This window comes from Danio aesculapii, chromosome 16 (genome assembly GCF_903798145.1).
Source record: "Danio aesculapii chromosome 16, fDanAes4.1, whole genome shotgun sequence".
Taxonomy (NCBI): domain Eukaryota; kingdom Metazoa; phylum Chordata; class Actinopteri; order Cypriniformes; family Danionidae; genus Danio; species Danio aesculapii.
This window is the reverse complement of record NC_079450.1, coordinates 37,728,586-37,748,397: the sequence shown is the minus strand read 5'-3', so window position 1 is coordinate 37,748,397 and position 19,812 is coordinate 37,728,586. Positions and strand designations below refer to the sequence as shown.

General features: G+C 34.0%; 1 protein-coding gene across 1 annotated transcript in view; it reads right to left on the bottom strand.

Annotated features, from left to right (window-relative positions):
• itga10 (integrin, alpha 10) overlaps nt 1-2,391 on the bottom strand; it is a 76,130-nt gene extending 73,739 nt beyond the window's left edge. Inside the window, exons 1-2 of the mRNA XM_056474848.1 lie at nt 2,010-2,391; nt 1,193-1,447 (exon numbers count right to left, since the gene is read on the bottom strand). Of these exons, the coding sequence (XP_056330823.1) occupies nt 1,193-1,244 (52 nt within the window). The 5' untranslated portion in view covers nt 1,245-1,447; nt 2,010-2,391. The remainder of the gene's footprint in view (nt 1-1,192; nt 1,448-2,009) is intronic.
• Nucleotides 2,392-19,812: the final 17,421 nt, after the last annotated feature.

Genomic DNA, 19,812 nt, shown 5'->3' with positions numbered 1-19,812 from the left:
AAATGAAAGAACATACAAGTTGTATATCAACTTGGCAGTAATTGCATTTAAATGCAAGTAACTACTAATGCAACACAACTAACCCTTCCCAAGTTTAGGCAGACACACATTAATCCCCACTTTCTGTGTGAGATAATATCATACACCATGTAAACAAAATCTCAAGACTTCTCAGGTCAGTTACACTCACTTCTTAAATCACACTTCTTTTCAAACAGACTAAATGTATCTGCTCCATACATAACATCTTTGGTGGATTTCTTCTGACAAGTATTTTCCTTCTCTGCCTTTTACTTTTCATGCTATGTCTCTATCAGCTCTCCTACGAGGTGGGGGCGGAAGGTCTGAGAGTGAAGTGAGAAATGCAGGGAGGAATTAAGGGGGCAAGAGGGTGGAATTCCCAGAGTCCACACCTGTGTTCTCCATCTAAAGCATAGCAGAACATAACAGAGCTTGCTCATCACACAGCATCTGCAGAATCCATCAGCAGCCATACTGCATATGCTCAAAACAGACCCCGGCACCTACAGTATGCAGACTAAACAACACACAAACATGCGTATGATGATACAGTTAGTGACATTGCACTTGACTACAGTCTGGAAATACTTCATCCGCAACTGTTGTGCTCCATTAAAACAGCATTGCTAGCGTTTACAGTAATTTATCCAGACGTGTGATTTTGTATACCTAAAAAGTAGCTATTAAGAAGGCTGTATTTTATCTGAAATCTTAGTTTCTTCCGGTCCTGAATTTAAACAAAAGTCTCCCTCACAATCTCCGTCTTGCTGACGTCTGGATGAAGTTATTAGAAGATAAAACTCTGTAATGTAAGTCATTATTTTTGTAAAAGGAGCGATGTGGTTATGATTAGATAAAAACATTTTAATTCTTTACACTTTAATTAAACGCAATCAAGTCTATTCTTGAACTTAAGTGAGCCACATCAGTAATTACGGTATCATATAACATACATACAGTACAACTGTGGTAGAAAAGGACTGGGGAAAAACAGGTCACAGACAATTAACAGCCATGTCTTGTAAGTAGGGAATGTTTACAGATGACAGTTGGAAATGCCAGTGTGTACAGATTTGCATTAAGAGATAATTTTATATAAAGTTGACTGGGGGAGAGAGCACATGCACACCACATACAAACCCACGCGAATGACCACTGTATTTGCACTTACCTTTAAGTAGAATGGTGATCTTGAAAAGCAGCAGGTACTTGTGAATCTCCATTGGTCAGATATATAATTTCAGTCTCTTTTATCTCCTTCAATTAGTTTTTTTTCCAGCACTGATTGTAAATAAAGCGCGCTCATTTATGCAGGCGCGCATGCAGGCGCGTCTTCTCTCAGGTGTAGATGTGCTTCTTCTTCAGTGTCATGCTGGATCTCGCGCTCGTTGTGCTGTCCTGTCACACACACACCGCTCTCACACTCCTGCGCATGAAAGACAGTTCTGTACAGTATTCTGGCGAGGTCACTTCTCATTTTAGCTCAAAAATAATCAATTAATTCATAAGTAATAAGTAGTAGTAGTGGAAAAGGATAAAACTTTTGACTATGTTTCTAAGATGAACTACAAACTCTGGACACACAACTGTGCAAGTGTGATAACGAAAACAACAAGGATTTTCGAAAATCCTAATTGTTAGGTCTAAACAATTGGCAAAAACGAAAAACTTGAGAAAGACAAAGCAAAAATGTAGGCCTATTAGCTTCCTTTAGACACAAAAACAGGCGGTTCATTCCGCTGTGGCGACCCCAGATTAATAAGGGACTAAGTCGAAAAGAAAATGAATGAATGAATGAAGCACAAAAACAATAAATAGAATTCGTTCATAAAATAAAGTGAATGGTTACTTAAACTATAAATTTCATTGATCATTTTAGTGTCCCCCTAAAGAAACTTTGGAAGGGAGTAACAAATTTCGTTTTTGTGTAAACACGCAGATTAATTTAATCAAATAGAAATGTAAGCATATAGCTTACTTAAACTTACCGTCTCGTCCCCCTCATATACAAAATAAATCCGAAATGCAGGCTCCAACACCTGCTGTAGCTAGTTAATAAAGCCCGCGCTGATTAGTCCATTTCTCGCAAACGAGCGGTTCCCAAAATGGAAACATTAGCAATAACAACTGGCAGAAATATAATTTCCTCGATTTTTCTGTTATTAAAGAAGTCTTTATCCTTTACATATTAATTGTCGAAAGCAGAATAAATATTTCTTTGCACAACCGTTCTGTAAAATTTGTTTGAGTTAAATTTGTTTGAGTTAATAGCTGCTTTCTCTCGACCACAACGTGACTACAAAATATACAAGAAAATGAAAGAGCTCCTTGATTCTGCAGCAGGACCTCCGTCTGCCTCAGTCAACTGAACTGAACCTTCTTTCTGACTGAGCCAGCCTGGCCCACAAACTCTCTCTCTCTCTCTCTCTCTCTCTCTCTCTCTCTCTCTCTCTCTCTCTCTCTCTCTCTCTCTCTCCCCTCTCTCTCTCTCCTCTCCTCTCTCTCTCTCTCTCTCTCTCTCATCTCTCCTCTCCTCTCTCTCTCTCTCTCTCTCTCTCTCTCCTCTCTCTCTCTCCCTCTCTCTCTCTCCTCTCTCTCTCTCTCTCTCTCTCTCTCTCTCTCTCTCCCTCTCTCTCTCTGCGTGTGTGTTTGTGTCTCGAGGTAGCTACGCGAATCAGTACATGAGATGTGGTTTTGTTGGAAAGATTTAAGGGGAAAAGAAAATAGTATTGCAATTTCCAACCGGAGTCAATCGAATAACAAATATATTATGGATTTGGCAACTCCATGTAGAATCTGGTTACGATAACAGGGACCAATTAGTTTGCCTTTCCCTTTAAATATTCCTTCTGGTTCTGTGACAGAATCGTGTTATGTTTATGACTCTTATAACGCATCATTTTGTCGCAAGTAGTTGTAAATATCTCTCTAGCATCAAAAAAATGCTGGCTGACCTTCTCTTAAAAAAAAAAAGACAGTAAGATTTGGTTTATTTTTTCCCGCCACAGATATTATCAAGCTCTGTTATGTTAAGACTTTGTCAAAACATTGTAGTGCCTTGGGTCATGTCTGGGTTCACCACAACCCAGAAAACTAAATTAGTTTTGCTGGAATAGGAGATCTATGAAAAGCACAATTGTATCTCATTTCTGTTTTAGCATATTAAAAGGTTATGCTTGTATTTGCCTGTTCGCTGTTCTCCATCACCAAATTTCCATTACACCACTCAAACATTATTTATTGTGTTTGATAACATTGTGTGTGATGGAAGTTTGGTGGGAATTTTTTTTGAGGTGCATTTGCATATTCTCAACAGTTCTAACTCATCTAGTAACCCAAAAAATGTGTATCTTGAAAATATATAAACAATTATAAGTAAATTACATGTAATTTATTTATTCTGCCAATTTTTCCATTTTAAATGATCATTTTTCTGTCAGTTTAAATAATTGAAAATAATTCTGCAAGGGAAATGCTTAATGTAAAAATGTATTTACAATGTGAATGTGTATCAGCAGAAATGTTCCCCCATTATTTAATAATACACAAATTAACAACATATTCACAAATCAAAACATCTGTAGTTTTGTAGTGTTGGTTAAGAGTCAAAATTACATACAAGTCAAATTTACATTTTTATTGCTTAGTTAATTATTAACTGGTGGTTCATTCCGCTGTGGTGACCCCAGATTAATAAAGGGATTAAGCCGAAAAGTAAATGAATGAATAATTATTAACTTTTTATCAGCTAACAAACACCTTGCAGTTTCTTTTTATCCAGTCATCCCTTTCTATTTATTCCACTATATTTATGATAGATAGATAGATAGATAGATAGATAGATAGATAGATAGATAGATAGATAGATAGATAGATAGATAGATAGATAGATAGATAGATAGATAGATAGATAGATAGATAGATTTTAGATTTTTCAAAAATACTAGTTTTCAGAATTAGAATGAGCTTTATTGTCAAGTGTGCGCCAACACATAATGAATTAGTTTTTTTCAGGAATGTTTTTTTCAGCAGTTGAGTATACATACAGTACGATGTTACTACAAGAGCACAGAAAGACATTTAAATAAGTGGAAAATAAAGTAAAAGATAAAAATTCTGAAGTTGGTTTATGTGCAGTTTATGCATTGTTGATCTTTTTAACTGCACAAATAAGAAATAAAAATATCTTTATAAACGTATTTACAATTAAGTGACTTTATTTACAGAAACCATCAACAGTAAGTAACAGTAAATCCTGTTTGTTCGTGACCATAAGAAAAGAGAGAAACTGATGTGCTAACTGTTTAAGTTGGAAACTGCTTGAGAAAAATAAAAAATTAATTGTTTATGAGTTTTTATATCTTGATGTTTTAGTGTATTTAGTGTTTTAGGCAGATCTATCGGATCTGCCTGCTGGGAGAAGTTGCTGAACAGTTGGTGGACTGGGTGAGAGACAGGGGTCTTGAATGATGTTACCTGCCTGTTTCCACATTCTGGAGATACCAGTCGTGGAGGTTGCTTAAGTGCACACCAATAATTGTCAAAGCTATCCTGAAAGTCTGCTGCAGCCTTCTTAAGTCTGTTTTGGTTGCTGATCTGAAAGTGACAGAACTGACTCAATGACAGCTGTGTAGAACTGTCAGAAGCTCCTGTGGCAGGTTAATTTTCCTCAGTCGACTAAGGTATTAACAATTCATTCATTCATGCATTCATTTTCTTTTCGGCTTAGTCCTTTTATTAATCAGGGGTCGCCACAGCGGAATGAATCGTCAACTTATCCAGCGCATGTTTTACGCAGCGGATGCCCTTCCAGCCACAACCCATCTCTGGGAATCATCCATACACACTCATTCACACTATGGACAATTTAGCTTACCCAATTTACCTCCACCGCATGTCTTTGGATTTTGGAGGAAACCCACACGAACGCAGGGAGAACATGCAAACTCCACACAGAAATGCCAACTGACCCAGCCGAGGCTCGAACCAGCAACCTTCTAGCTGTGAGGCGACAGTACTACCTACTGCACCACTGCAACAGTATCTTATTTTTTACTAGTTATTTTACTATATATTTTTTATTTTTTACTAGTTATTTTGCAAGATAGTAGTATTTAGCTTAAAATGCAATTTAACGGCGTAACTAGGTTAATTAGTGGCTTTTTCTCCAGCTGATTAGATAAAACAACAACAACTTAATAAAGACCATAAAAATTGCTTTTAAAAATGAAAAACTTTTTTTAAGCCTAAGTAAAAGTAAATAAATAAATTGGTTCCTTAACTGTAACATCATCTGGGAAAATTATTTTATTATTGTTATAATTATATATATATATATATATATATATATATATATATAAAAACTAATAAAAAAAATACTAGTATTTAATTTTGATGCATTTGTGGCTGCTGTATTTTATAGTATATTTTGATACACTTAAAATTTAGGTATTTTATTTTAAATTAATTTCAATGTATTTTTGCACATCCCTATATATATATATATATATATATATATATATATATATATATATATATATATATATATATATATATATATATATATATATATATATATATATATATATATATATAAAGGGATGTGCAAAAATACATTGAAATTAATTTAAAATAAAATACCTAAATTTTAAGTGTATCAAAATATACTATAAAATACAGCAGCCACAAATGCATCAAAATTAAATACTAGTATTTTTTTTATTTTGAAAATACTGCAAAATACTTTTACAAGGGAGCATGAAATTTCTTCGCAAACCTTCTATCAATAGACCTACTTTAAAAAAATATATATATTTTGCTTGTTCAAAGTACTTATATAAAATGAGCTGAACCAACACAATTCTTGAGACAACTTAATTTTATATTTATTTTCAATCCACATAAATTTGTTAAAAGTGTTAACTTAATCAATTTGAGTTGGGACAACATGAATGAATTGTGTGGAAGCCTGCATTTTTTACAGTGTATTGGATCAATCCCTTTACCGTCAAACTGGCTTAGTGGAGTAAACAATGTTTGACAGCAACAGCGTTTCTCTGAGCAAGTTTAAGTCAGCTTCTCTGCCAACTCATTCACATCTACTAAACATAAAAAATATAGCTTGTGTTTCTCATTGATTTTAGTATAGATTTAGTTAAAATTGCAGACAGAAAGTCCTGTCTTAAACATTATTCCTTTAATCACTGTAAAAGTCATTCAATGCAGATGTGTTGGAATATTAATCTATATCTCTTGATTGTAAAAACTGCCACCATCTCTTAAAAGTCTTTTATTTCAAGCATTTTGAAATTGTACTCTTCAAAACACAATAAAAAACATACTGTACTGTACATGAAATACACAAAAAGACATTTACAATACTTATATGTAATTACAATGTTATAATAATGTAACTTCAATATTATTACATAGTAATTATAATACAATGACATAGTAATTACATCTAAAATTAAAAGTTTGTAATTATGTATGTACTGCGTATAGTTACGTATATATAAATACACAAAATAGTGTACAAGAAATATACAATGAAACATTTAAGTTTCTAAATATTATCTTGGATGTAACTACAATGCAATAGCATTGTAATTACAATGTAATGACATAGTAATTAAGTTTGTAAATTCACGTGTATTGTGTATATTTATGTATACAACTATAAATTAACAAGTACTGTAAGAATAGACCCTTTACATTTATAAATATTATCCTGGATGTAACTACAATGTAACTATAGTGTAATGACATTGTAATTACAATGTAACGACACAGTAATTGCAAACAAGATAGACATTTGTAATCACATGTGTACTGTGTATATTTACGTAATATATAACGATAAATAACCAAATACTGTATAGGTAATAAACATTTACCTTTATGAATATTATCTTGGATGTAACTACAATGTAGTTACAAAGTAATGACATAGTAATTACAATGTAACGACACAGTAATTGCACACATGCTAAAGGTTTGTGATTACATATTACATCTTTGCTGTAATTACAATGTAATAAAAAACAATAATTACAATATCATTACATCCAAAATAAAAGTTTGTGATTACACATGGTCTGTGTATATTTACATATAAATACCCAAATACTGTACTTGAGATATAGAAAGAAACATGTTTATGAATATCTTGGATGTTGTTACAACGTAATACCAATGTAATGACATAGTAATTACAACGTAATTACACAGTAATTGCACACAAGATTAAAGTTTGTAATTACATGTGTACCATGTATATTTACGGATACAACTTATGGATAAATAGTCAAATACTGTATATTCAATGTACAAAGAAATATTCACATTTATAATTATCTTGGATGTAACTATAATGTAATTACAATGTAGCAACATAGTAAATACAACCAAGATAAGCGTTTGTAAATACATATTACATGTGTACTGTACACACATATATATATATATATATATATATATATATATATATATATAGTTATTACTATAACACATAAATACTGTACATTAAATATACAAAACATATTTACAATACTATCACAGATGCAATTGCAATGTTTTAGCAATGTAATTACAATGTTATTACATAGTAATTATAATGTATAGATAATGTTATTACATTCAAAAAAGTTTGTAATTACATATGTACTGTGCATATTTACTTATAAATACACAAATACTGTACTTGAAATATACAAAGAAACATGTTTATAAATATTATCTTCGATGTAATTACAATGTAATAGCAAAGTATTTACAATGTATTGACATAGTAAGTACATCCAAGATAATAGTTTGTAATTACATATTACATGTGTACTGTGTATATTTACATATACAACTATAAATAACCAAATACTGTACATGCAATATACAAAGAAATATGTACATTTATAAATATTATCTTGGATGTAACTACAATGTAATGACATAGTAAGTTCATCCAATATGTGAATAACTCAATTTTGACAAAAATGTCAGATAGAACCTTATAATTCAAAGGTGCTAGCTAAGAAAAATAAATAAATAAAAATAAAAATAGCTCTCTGTTTTTGCTGCCATAAAATGAGTTTTTGACCAATCTGTAGACTGGAGTATTATTCAATATTTTTGTCTCATACTGATTAACTATGTCAAACTTTGTAATTAACTATAAAGAGCACCTGCACATCAGCTACTGGCATTTAAACAGCCAATGAAGTATTGTAGGTATCACCACTGTAGGACTTTTTTACGATGTTTGTCTTATTTTCCTGTCTTATTTTAACTTGCCTCAAAATCTACCCCTACTATCTGTCTGTTACTTTTTTTTATAAGCGATGCATAATTTCCATATTCCAGGCATTGATCAACTTCTTCAGAATTTTTCAGTTTTCTAGTCTTATCTCAAGCCTTGACAAATAACTGAGAAAGCATCAATGTAGACTTCTTACAAATTATTTTACAGTATTTTAAAAATACAAAAATACAAGACATTAAAATTTTTTAATACAAGTATACTAAGTATTTTCATCAACCCTATCAAATACAAATGACAAAATACTATGTGTGAATGAGTGTGTATAGGTATTTCCCATTGTTGGGTGGTGGCTGAATGGGCATCCACTGCATAAAAAAACATATGCTGGATAAGTTGGCGATTCATTCCACTGTGGCGACCCCTGATTAATAAAGGGACTATGCAGAAAAGAAAATGAATACATATATATATATATATATATATATATATATATATATATATATATATATATATATATATATATATATATATATATATATATATATATATATATAATTATAATATATATGGCAAACAAATTTATATAACAAAATTTATTTTAAAAAACTATCTACAATGCATAAGCAATCCAGATTATGATTCCAATTTATTTGTGAGTAACCTAAAATTTGTAATTTACAGAGAACTGATCTGGAAAATGCACAAAACTTCCAGTGTCGTTGCAAATAGTGACAAAATTAAAGCTTGAATGAAAATGGTGCATAAGAAACCTTGGTATTAGAAATCAAATTATTCGATCTGAAGATTTTGGCATAAAAAAAAAAATCTCGCACTTCGTTTATTGATCAATGGTCTCTCTTGCACCTGTAATTCTCATCCAGCAGATGGAATCAGAGTAAAAGGATTTGAATTTTATTTTTCTTCTTATTTTCAGCAAGAATCCTCTACGCGGCGCTATTTCGCTTTTCGCCTCCCATCTGAGCTCACTGGTGTTATGCAATTGGCTTACAGGTGTTTTGCTTGTTATTCTTGGTAAGCAAAGATGTTGTTTGTCGACCTTTTGCACGAAACGTTAAGGGTGTTAAGTGTAACAACAAATCTATAAGTGTAACCGCAGAAAATTGTGTAATTTACCTATGAGGGTGTAATGCACTGCTTAGGTAACAGTTATGTGGGAGTGGAAACGAACTCAGTTTCTGTTATTAACGTCTCTCAAACACCCTCATGGAGAAAGACACATTGTGTTTACTGTAAAATATATTGTTTAAACAATAATAAAGCTGCACTTAAGGGTGTATTTGTAATACTGCCATGATTTTAGGAAAAGAATCTAGTCTTAAAACAAAAGTGATGTCACCACACCACCACAACCATGGACACAAATACCCACAAACACTAGTCATGTACATGCAAAAGCTACAATTCAAATCAAATGTTATTAACTGGACTAGCAGGATTTTCCTTCTGACTCACACTTATGTAATAAAAATAATAAACAGGGTGTTCACATCATCTCCAAGTACACAGTCTCTTGCCATTAAAGAGTGAGCGTTGAGGCCAAAACATACTGTAACAAAAGGACAGATGTTGGGAAACTGTCTGAAGCTGGGGAGTTTTGACCGTTTCTTGTCTTCTGACTCAGTTCTGCTAATCAAACTAATCAAAACCCAGCAGTCACCTGACCTCACCAGCTGCAGCTGTTACTAGAAATGTGGCTTCCCACAGATCCGCAACAATACAGCATTGCTTGAACCCATAGATTGCGACTCCATTGTATGTGAAGTGTGTGATGATGAATAGATGTGTGTGTCAGGGGGGAATCTGTTCAATTGTTTATTTGACTTTATTTGGGTGTTTAATATGGTTTGTTCACTTAGTCAGTGATGGACAAAGTACACAAATTAAGTACAGACAAAAGTACAGATGACATAATTTATCAGTCCTTGAGTGGAAGTAGCCTATTTAGTAATTATTTTTTATTTTACTTGGGTAAAGTGCAAGAGAACTGTTTGTCTTATTGAGTACAAAGTAAGTGAGAATATCTAAATATACAATATGTTATATAATAATGAGTAAAAATAAAATGACTGTTAAAGCAATAGTTTGCATAAAAATAAAAATAATTTTTCCCCAAAAAATGTGTTTGAGTTTATTTCTATCTTCTGTTGAAAAAAAAGATATTTTTAAAATGCTGGTAGCTGGAACCCCTTGACTTTCTTAGAATTTTTTTTTCTATTATGGAAGTCGATGGATGCCAGCAACCAGCATTTTTCAAAATATCTTCTTTTGTGTTCAACAGAAGAAACTCATAAAGGTTTAAAACCACATAATAGAAGTAACAACCATGGCTTGAACTTGCAGGACTCATGTTTGCAGTTTAAGCACAGTCTTAAATGTCTTGTGTGTGATTTGTGTTATGTGTTGCTTTGCTATGCTAAGTAAAAACTGATATGAAGTGTGTCATAAACCTCTTTCACTAATGCAGACGTCTCAAGAAAATTACTGGTAAATTGCATCATGTGTGAACAGGCCTTTTTTTAATTCTGAAAATTGCGAGTTTTATAGTATTTTTAACAAAATCTCATGGAAAATCTTAACTTTTTAAATTAGTGGCTAATTCTTATGAATACGTACAATCTCATTCGTACAATTTAGTTCGATTTGCTTATCCCCCAATGAAGTTCGGGATTAGGGGTGGGGTTTGGTGCCCCGCCTCCATTTTTAAATTCGTACATTTTGTACGACTGAACTGGAATTAACTAATTAGCCGCTAAACTGACAAAACATAAAATACCTATGTTTCCTTGTGAGATCAGGCTGGTATTTTTCAACTGGAGCTGCTCTCGTAGTTTTGTTAGGTTCTAATGTGTTGGTGGTTAGATAAAACTGGTTGATGAGCACCTGAGCTGCATTTGAAACTGAAGACAGTATGAAACAAGAAAGTTCTTTTCATTCAACATGCAAGACTTCCAATTCATAACTGCAATGAACACTACCCACATAGCAAAATTTCTCTGGTCCAACTCTGGCCACACGATCAGCTTTTGCTTCCAGACAAGGGCCAAACATAGACCATATCTGGACCAAGTCTCAGCTAAGTTCATAACCCATAACTGGGCCTGAACTGGGCCAGATATTTTGGTGTGCCATGACTGCAATGAAATTGATAAACCCATGAAGCATTGCGCTTTGGTCGCATAATGAGCGTTTTTTTTTTTTTTTTTTTCTTATGTAGCGACCTGATTGGTAGAATTTTTACTTAATAATAATTTAAATGTATTTTAAATGTGGGTCAAGAAAGGCCAAACTTACATAGCCCAAATATCAACAGCTGGCCCATGTCTTGTGTGCTGCCTTAAAGACAGTGCCACCTCTGGCAAACTTGGACCCTATTTGGCCCACATGCTGTTTGCCAGTGCTGGATGAATACCTGCTGTGCCAGCTTAATTTATGCCAAATCTGGGCCAGAATTCTTTGTTACCTGGGTATGTGGTACAGGTAAGATTTACTGCTATATGAGACCAAAATAAGAGTCATTGAAGACCTATTCAGTAGCAAGTCATATACTGTAAACTAGTGTAAACAAGACTGTTTAAGAGTCTCACATGTAATGCAAACTGTCATCAATCACAGATGCATGCAGTGGACCTAAATGTTGCCATATTATTGTGTCTGCACTCTCCCCTTCATGTGTTGAGTTCAATGTAATGATATCTTACCCTATAAAAACCACAGTGAGTCATTGAGGTCAACGCTGTGATCTTTTAGTAATGTCTGGTGATCTCACCAACCCTTTTGGGCATCTGTAATTTTCCCTCATGTTATTCTCACTGTAAGTACTGCAAGGGATCTGAATCTATTTTCATGAGGGGCATGCTTTCTTTCAAGTTGGTTTAAAAAACTGACACATTGCCAAAAGAATGCACATGTCCTCTATATTCAGAGTTGAGCAAAGTAGTCTTAGTCCCTAGTGTTTGTGGCATGATGTTGCTTACATGAGAAAAATTAGAAACAAGTCCACCATTGTTGTTTAAGGAATCATGCATCACTACTGACTGAACACTTAAGAGCGTGTTAGTTATCACCCATTTTTCAGCAGAAGTAAATTTAAAAGTATTTTTCACACGTTTTTTATTTATTTTTCAGTTGTTAAATCATTACAAGCCATGAAACAAGCTGTTCAATGAATGCAGACAGATGAGTTCAACAGCAGCATATACAACGGAGTAACAACCTCAGAGTGGTCATCATTCATTGTGAAAAATCAGTTTCCCTATATGGAAAATATGAATGGAGTTTTTGCTTACACTAAAATTCATTAATTCGTTTTCCTTTGGCTTAGTCCCTTTATTCAGCAGGGATTGCTGCAGCGGGATGAACTGCCAACTTATCCAGCATATGTTTAACACAGCAGATACCCTTACAGATGCAACCCAGTACTGGGAAACACCCATACACTCTCATATACACACACTCATACACTATGACCAATTTAGTTTATTGAATTCACCACTCTTTGGACCGTGGGGGAAACCAGAGCATCTGGAGGAAACCCATGCAAACTCCACAAAGAAATGCTAACTGACCCAGTGACCTGCGAACCAGCAACTTTCTTGCTGTGAGGCAACAGGTCTAACCACTGAGCCACTGTCTCGCTCCTACACTAAAATATACTGGGCTATTTTAACCAAAATTTTACGTTAAATGTAAACAAGCTCAATTTTGTCCCAAGATTTAGATTTTTCCATTATTTACCCAAATTGGGGTTGAAATAACAGGTTTTAGTGTAAAGAACCTGACTGTTGCACTCTCTATGGATAAGCATGAAGCAGCCCTTTTCCCAGTTTCTATTTATTAGTTTTTTTTAAAATCAGTATTCTCAACAAGCATTGTGTGTGTGTGTGTGTGTGTGTGTGTGTGTGTGTGTGTGTGTGTGTGTGTGTGTGTATGTGTTTTTGTGACATATCAGGACACAAATCTGCATAATGACATAGGTATGACACAGGTATTACAAAAAGGAGGTGAAATATGAGGACATTGGTGACGTCCTCATTTCTCAAAAGGCTTGTAAATCCCACAAGATGAGTTTAATCAGAGAGTAAAGCTGCACACTGCTATCCTGTGATGGTTGGGTTTAGGGGTAGGGTGGGGTGAGGGCAATACAATATATGGTTTGGACAGTATAAAACGAATGGAAAACTATGTAATGTACCCACTTTTCACAAAAACAAACATGTGTGTGTGTGTTTAATAGAAATCTAATGGACTAGATGTCTAAAACAAGGGCTAAATTTGGGCTTTCTGTGATGTCTAAAAGTAGTCCAAAAATAGACTAGTCATCAAATAGACAGATTAGACAGACGTGCATGCGTTGTCCTTCATTCCTGTCTGTTGATGACCAATTTATTTCATAGACAGCCCAAATTTAGTTGTTTTAGATTAGAGGTTTAGACGTTTCTTATACAGTAGATTGCTTGATGGGTAATCATGGTCTTCAAAGCCTTGCACTTTGAACCTGTTTTCATTTAGTAATTTAGCAGACACTTTTGTCCAAAGCGACTTACGATTGTTTTCAAGAGTTTTCAGGCCCACAAAACACAAATTCACTCACTTTCCTTTGGCTTATTCCATGCTTTATCAAGGGTCACCACCGCAGAATGAACCATCAATTACTCTGGCATATGTTTTACCGGCAGATGCTCTTGCTGTTGCAACACATCTCTCAGATCTTTAAAACACACTCACACTCTCCCATTTGTACACTAGGAACAATTTAGTTTATCCAATTTACCCATATCACATGTCTTTGGACTGTGCATGGAGAAAATGAAGCACCTAGAGGAAACCCCCCCACAAAACTACAAAACTACAGTTTTTTGTTGTGTTTTGTGACATGCGTTGTGTTAAAAGATTAAAAAGTCTAAAAAAGATTAAATGATTTTAACACCAATCCTTATGTAAAGAAGATATTTATTTTAACATTTATTAATTTGTCCAATTATATTTCTTTAAAAAACAGTGTCATTTATTTGAACCTTTTTCTTTTAAATGAGGAACAGTTAGTATGCGATTCTTGTGTTAATCAACATTATGTCAGAAATGGTGTTGATTGAACTAAACTTGTCCTGAACCCAGAATATTCCCTCTAACTGACAGTTGACCTAGAAGCCTGGCCATGAGATGCTACTGTTTCCGTGTGATTCTCCTCTCCACACTTCAGTGCCGGACTCACTCTTTCCGCACCTCTGGAATCTTGGAATCCTCACCGCCAGCTCACTTTGAGTCAGCACCACTGTGAGAAATGTTTCAGAATGTTTGTCTTTTTCTTCTGGAAGTGGATGCCCGGGTCCATGTGTACAAATTCCGTCTTTGCTACATGTGTAGACTGATGGGTGTGACAAACATTTTTCGAACTTAACCTTGTTTACTTTTGTGCATGTGCGTAAGTATCTCACAGACTGCCTTCGAGGTTCATGGATCAGGGCCAGCTGCGATTCACCAATCAGCTGTAAGGTGACAATGGTTGGTTTGACCCACAATGCTTTGCATTTAGCCCACAGGGTGTTTTGGAGTGTGTTGCCTGTGGGCCATTTCTCACTGTTAACTGTTTGACACGCACGCTTGTACATGCCATACTTGGGAAAACTGTGCCCACACAGTTTCTGCGCACACACACCCTCCACTTCAGTTTTCCTCTCTGTTGCACCTCGGCGTCTTGACAAAGTGTTTTTCAAGTACATACACACTCGCACACATAAATCTTTCTGTCTCTCTCAACGTCCTGTGTAGTCTTTGCTTCAGGGCACAAAATATTATCATACCCAACTGGCTGTCCATATATTTACATGCATAAATCTGATTCCAAATCACGCCGTGCTGTCAGATTCAACATGGATCTGATATATCTGTTATCTTTCAACAGCGGAGATTAAGATCTGACTGTGTATGACAGCCAGCTCAGAGTTTGAGTATCACAGCTCTTCGCATGAGTAATTTGTCCATGCCACGCACAAAATTGTACACATCAGTAAAATGGCAGATGAAAGATTAGATTTAAAGAGCTAACACTTTATAATAACTGCACACTATGAATCCTTTGTTAAGCATTAGCAAATAGTGAATTCATTATGTATTAAGCATTAACTCTACATTAAAATACCTTAGTTAGCAGTTTATAAATATAACTACAAATACTCTATTCTTGACTTATAAGCACAAGTATAATGTGCTTAATAGTTGTATTTTCATACTTTATTACTTATTAATTGTTCATTATTAAATTCAGTATTACATTATTTACAAACCATTTGTATTTAAGAGTAGTTGTTGTTTTTTTTTTTAGAATAATTCAGAATGGGTTAGTAAACAATAAACTATTTAAATCAACATTTTTATCTTTTATTATTAAGGCATATAGTAATGTTTAATAAAGGCTAATAAAGTCAAATTCATCCATTTATGTGACCTAATCTAAAGTGAGGAATATTTATGCTTTGCAAATCCCTTATAAATGACGATTAAAGCCTTAGTATCAAATGAGCAATAAATTTTTTTGCAATCTTATCTAAAAAAATAAAATTACTGTTAAATGTAAACATTGCAGAATAACAGGAGTGTCAAAATGCAATTAGAAATAAATACATCTTTACATCATAAAATTGGATAAAACAACAATATAATAAATTAATAATATATTCTGATACAACATTTCTAAGAAATATAGTGATGTTTAAAATGCACATTTTATTTTAGTTAATATTGCAAACGTTTCTTTTTCAATTGTTTATTTTCTTTTTTTCCTGTTTAGATTATAACTGAGCCTTTAATTGCCGTGTATAGGAAGTTTATGAAGCATGAATAGTCCTCACTTTAGATTAGGTCACAAAACTGGATAAAGTTGAGTTAATAAAGCCTTTATCAACATACAAAGTAGCTATTATTATATGCCTGAATGATAAGATATAGAAATTTTAATTTTAATAGTTTATTAATTATTTTCTTATGTATTCTGAACTACTACCAACTACTCTTAAATAACTAATTTGTTAATAATGCAACACTTAATTAATGAAAGAATAATCATTAACAAAGTATAAAAATACAACCACTAAGCACATTATAAATGTGCTTATAATTCAAGAATAGAGTATTTGTATCTGTATTTATAAACTGCTTACTAACGTCTATTAATATAAAGTTAATACTTAACAGATATTGAATTAACTATTGGCTAATGCTTATTAAATTATTTATAGTGTGTAGTTTGTTATTATAAAGTGTTACCCTAGGTTAGCTGCCATAATTCTTCATGTCATAGATAAAGTGCTGGAAACATTGCTCAGAGATTTTGATCCACTAATATTATATCTTACACAGTTGCTGCAGATTTGTCAGCTGCACATCCATGATCCGAATTTCCAGCCTGATCTCACGAGAAAACTTACGTATTTTACGTTTTGTCAGTTTAATGGCTAATTCGTACGAATTCGTACGAGTTCAGTCGTATGACATTGAACGATTTTAAAAAGGAGGCGTGGCACCTAACCCCACCCCAATCCCAACCTTCTTTGGGGGATAAGCAAATCGTACAAAATTGTACGAATTAGATCATACGAATTCATACAAGTTAGCCACTAAATCAAAAAGTTACGAATTGCCGTGAGATTGTGTTGGAATTTCCCATTCCAGCACATCCGAAAAGTACTCTATTGAATTGAGATCTGGCAACTGTGGTGACCTTGCAATCAAAAAACCAGGTTGAGATGATCTGTGCTTTGTGACATGATGCATTAACTTTCTGAAAGGTACCATAACAAGATAAATTCTCTGTGCTCATGAAGAGAAGGATAAGGTCAGCAACTATACTAAGGTAGGCCGTGGTGTTTACAGAATGAACATTTAAACAGTGTTAATAAAGAAATAAACACAAAATACATGTGTGGTGGCAGTCAAAACAGACACTAAAACCAGACACTCATAAGCCCAGCCTTGCTCAGCTCCCATATGACTCTCAGCCCCACTCCTCTCGCTAGAAAAATAACACCAACACCATTGCGCCACAACCTCCACCAGCAGCCCTGACCTTTAAGGTTGATTTACAGTTGAAGTCAGAATTATTCGCCCCCCTGTTTATTTTCCCCAATTTCTGTTTAACGGAGAGATTTTTTTTCAGCACATTTCTAAACATAATAGTTTTAATAACTCATTTCTAATAACTGATTTCTTTTATCTTTGCCATGATGACAGCTTCACTAGGCTTAACTAGGTTAAATAGGCTAACTAGGCATGTTAGGGTAATTGGGCAAGTTATTGTATAATGATGGTTTGTTCTGTAGACTGTTGAAAAAAAATAGCTTAAAATGGCTAATAATTTTGTCCTTAAAATGTTTTTTAAAACATTTAAAATCGCTTTTATTCAAGTCGAAATAAAACAAATAAGACTTTCTCCAGAAGAAAAAATATTATCAGACATACTGTGAAAATTTCCTTGCTCTGTTAAACATAATTTGGGAAATATTTAAAAAAGAAAAAAAATCAAAGGTGGGCTAATAACTCTGACTTCAACTGTATGTTTTTGATCCTCGATTTATACCATCCAAAATGTTGCAGCGGAAGTAAACAATCATCAAATTAGCCAACTTTTCCTCAAACTTCCATTGTCCAAATATGGTGAGGCTGTGTTAATTGTGTGGCATATTGTGATGATCTTCTTCTGCAGACCTAGAAGAAGAACCTAGAATAATGGCTGCCATCATAAAAATCTTTAAAATGTAAAGTTTATTAAACTCTTATATAGGGCGTAATGTAGCCATGTTGTTATTGCAGAACAAAAGCCCGACAGGCTAATCAGCAGCCTGATATGAAGCAGAGAGCTGATCTATAAGACTTAAGGCCTTAATTCTGAAAAAAATATATATATTAATTTAATTTAACACAAATATATCAATTGAACACAAAAACCTGTTATATATTATCAAAATAAGCATAATAAATTGTATTTTTCAAAACTTCTTTTCACTTCATTAATCTCTTCACTATTAAATTAGGCTGGATGACTGGATTTTGATTTCAGCAGTTACTCAGTGACTTTGAGCCTGTGTCGTGCTTATCTGCTTGTCAAATCGCCTGCCAGCCAAATCCAAAGTAAACAGAATGCTGAGGAGAGATTGCCATTCCAGATTTACCTGCCCTGCACATACTGTAGCAAAATCAGCATATGTGTGTGTGTTTGTGTTTATGAGTTGTGAGACTATCTGCTTGCATTCCTTTGAAGTTAATGACCAAATATGCGAGTGTTTCTAGCACATTAAAGGCCATTATTGGCTGTGGGCACTCGCATATGTGTGAGTGTGTGTATGCGTGAGGTTTTATGGGCTGTGCTCACAGTGGCCAAAGTGTTTGATGGTACATGTGAAGGTTCTGAAGAATGTGCATGTTTGGTTTCATATGTGTGCAAATGTGCGGGTGGTTTTCGAGAGGAGAGAGACAGCTGCCTTTTACTGCCCCAGGGGGTAATAAAGGAGGAAGGAGAGGCAGTTATTTGGGGTCTTTTATAGGGGCTGGAGGTAAAAAGGGTTGGTTTTATTAGGGTCACACAGTAACCAAGTACAGCTGCAGGCATCACCCCTAAACCTCTCCACATTCCACCATCACCTTCTACCTTTTTCTCTTAAGGGGCCATTTATACAAGACTGTTTTCAACTAAAAACGGAAAAACTTTTATATGTTTTGGTCATTCCAGTACACAACACAGCATTTTGGACTGCTGAAAACACATTTTTAAAGAGCAAGTTTTAAAAAATTCATCGAAGATTTTGTAAAAATATGATGTCAGGCATGTGTGTCATTCATTCATTTTCTTTTCGGCTTAGTCCCTTTGTTAATCTGGGGTCGTCACAGCGAATTGAACCACCAGGCATGTGTGTATTTTATATTTTAATATGAAAATATATATGAAAATAATGTACAGTCACAATAGCAAATGCAGACTACAGGTCCATACTGTATGTGCATAGTTGTATAGAGTTATTTTTGAAAAAGTGAAACCAGCGACTACTGGGCTGGCATGTGTAATACAAGTGTGAAATAAACAGTTTCCACATTCGATTTAGCATTTTGCAACGTTCTCACATCAGATAAGCTTACGTTTTTAACCACATTGTTATAGAAACTGTAATTTTTGCTGCTTTTTCATTTGTATCTCTCATTTTATCATCTTTCTTTGAGTGGCATCTTGTCTTTATTCCAACTGTAACAAAGATAAAGAGTGCGCTTCCAAACTTGTATCTGGAAATTTTACAACTTTATTGTTTTGGTTGCTTACACATACCTTTTCATACACAAAATTTGATCATAAACAGGTCAGCAGCAAGAAGCAGTGGCACGACAAAACCCTGACATAATAAACAAATATTTCTCTGCATACATAAATATTGACCTTATTCTTTAATAAGGTCAGTGCGCGGAAGTGCGCTCGTTTTTGCAATTGTTTTAGAACTACCGATTCAGCTGCTTATAGGAGAAATAACTAGGAA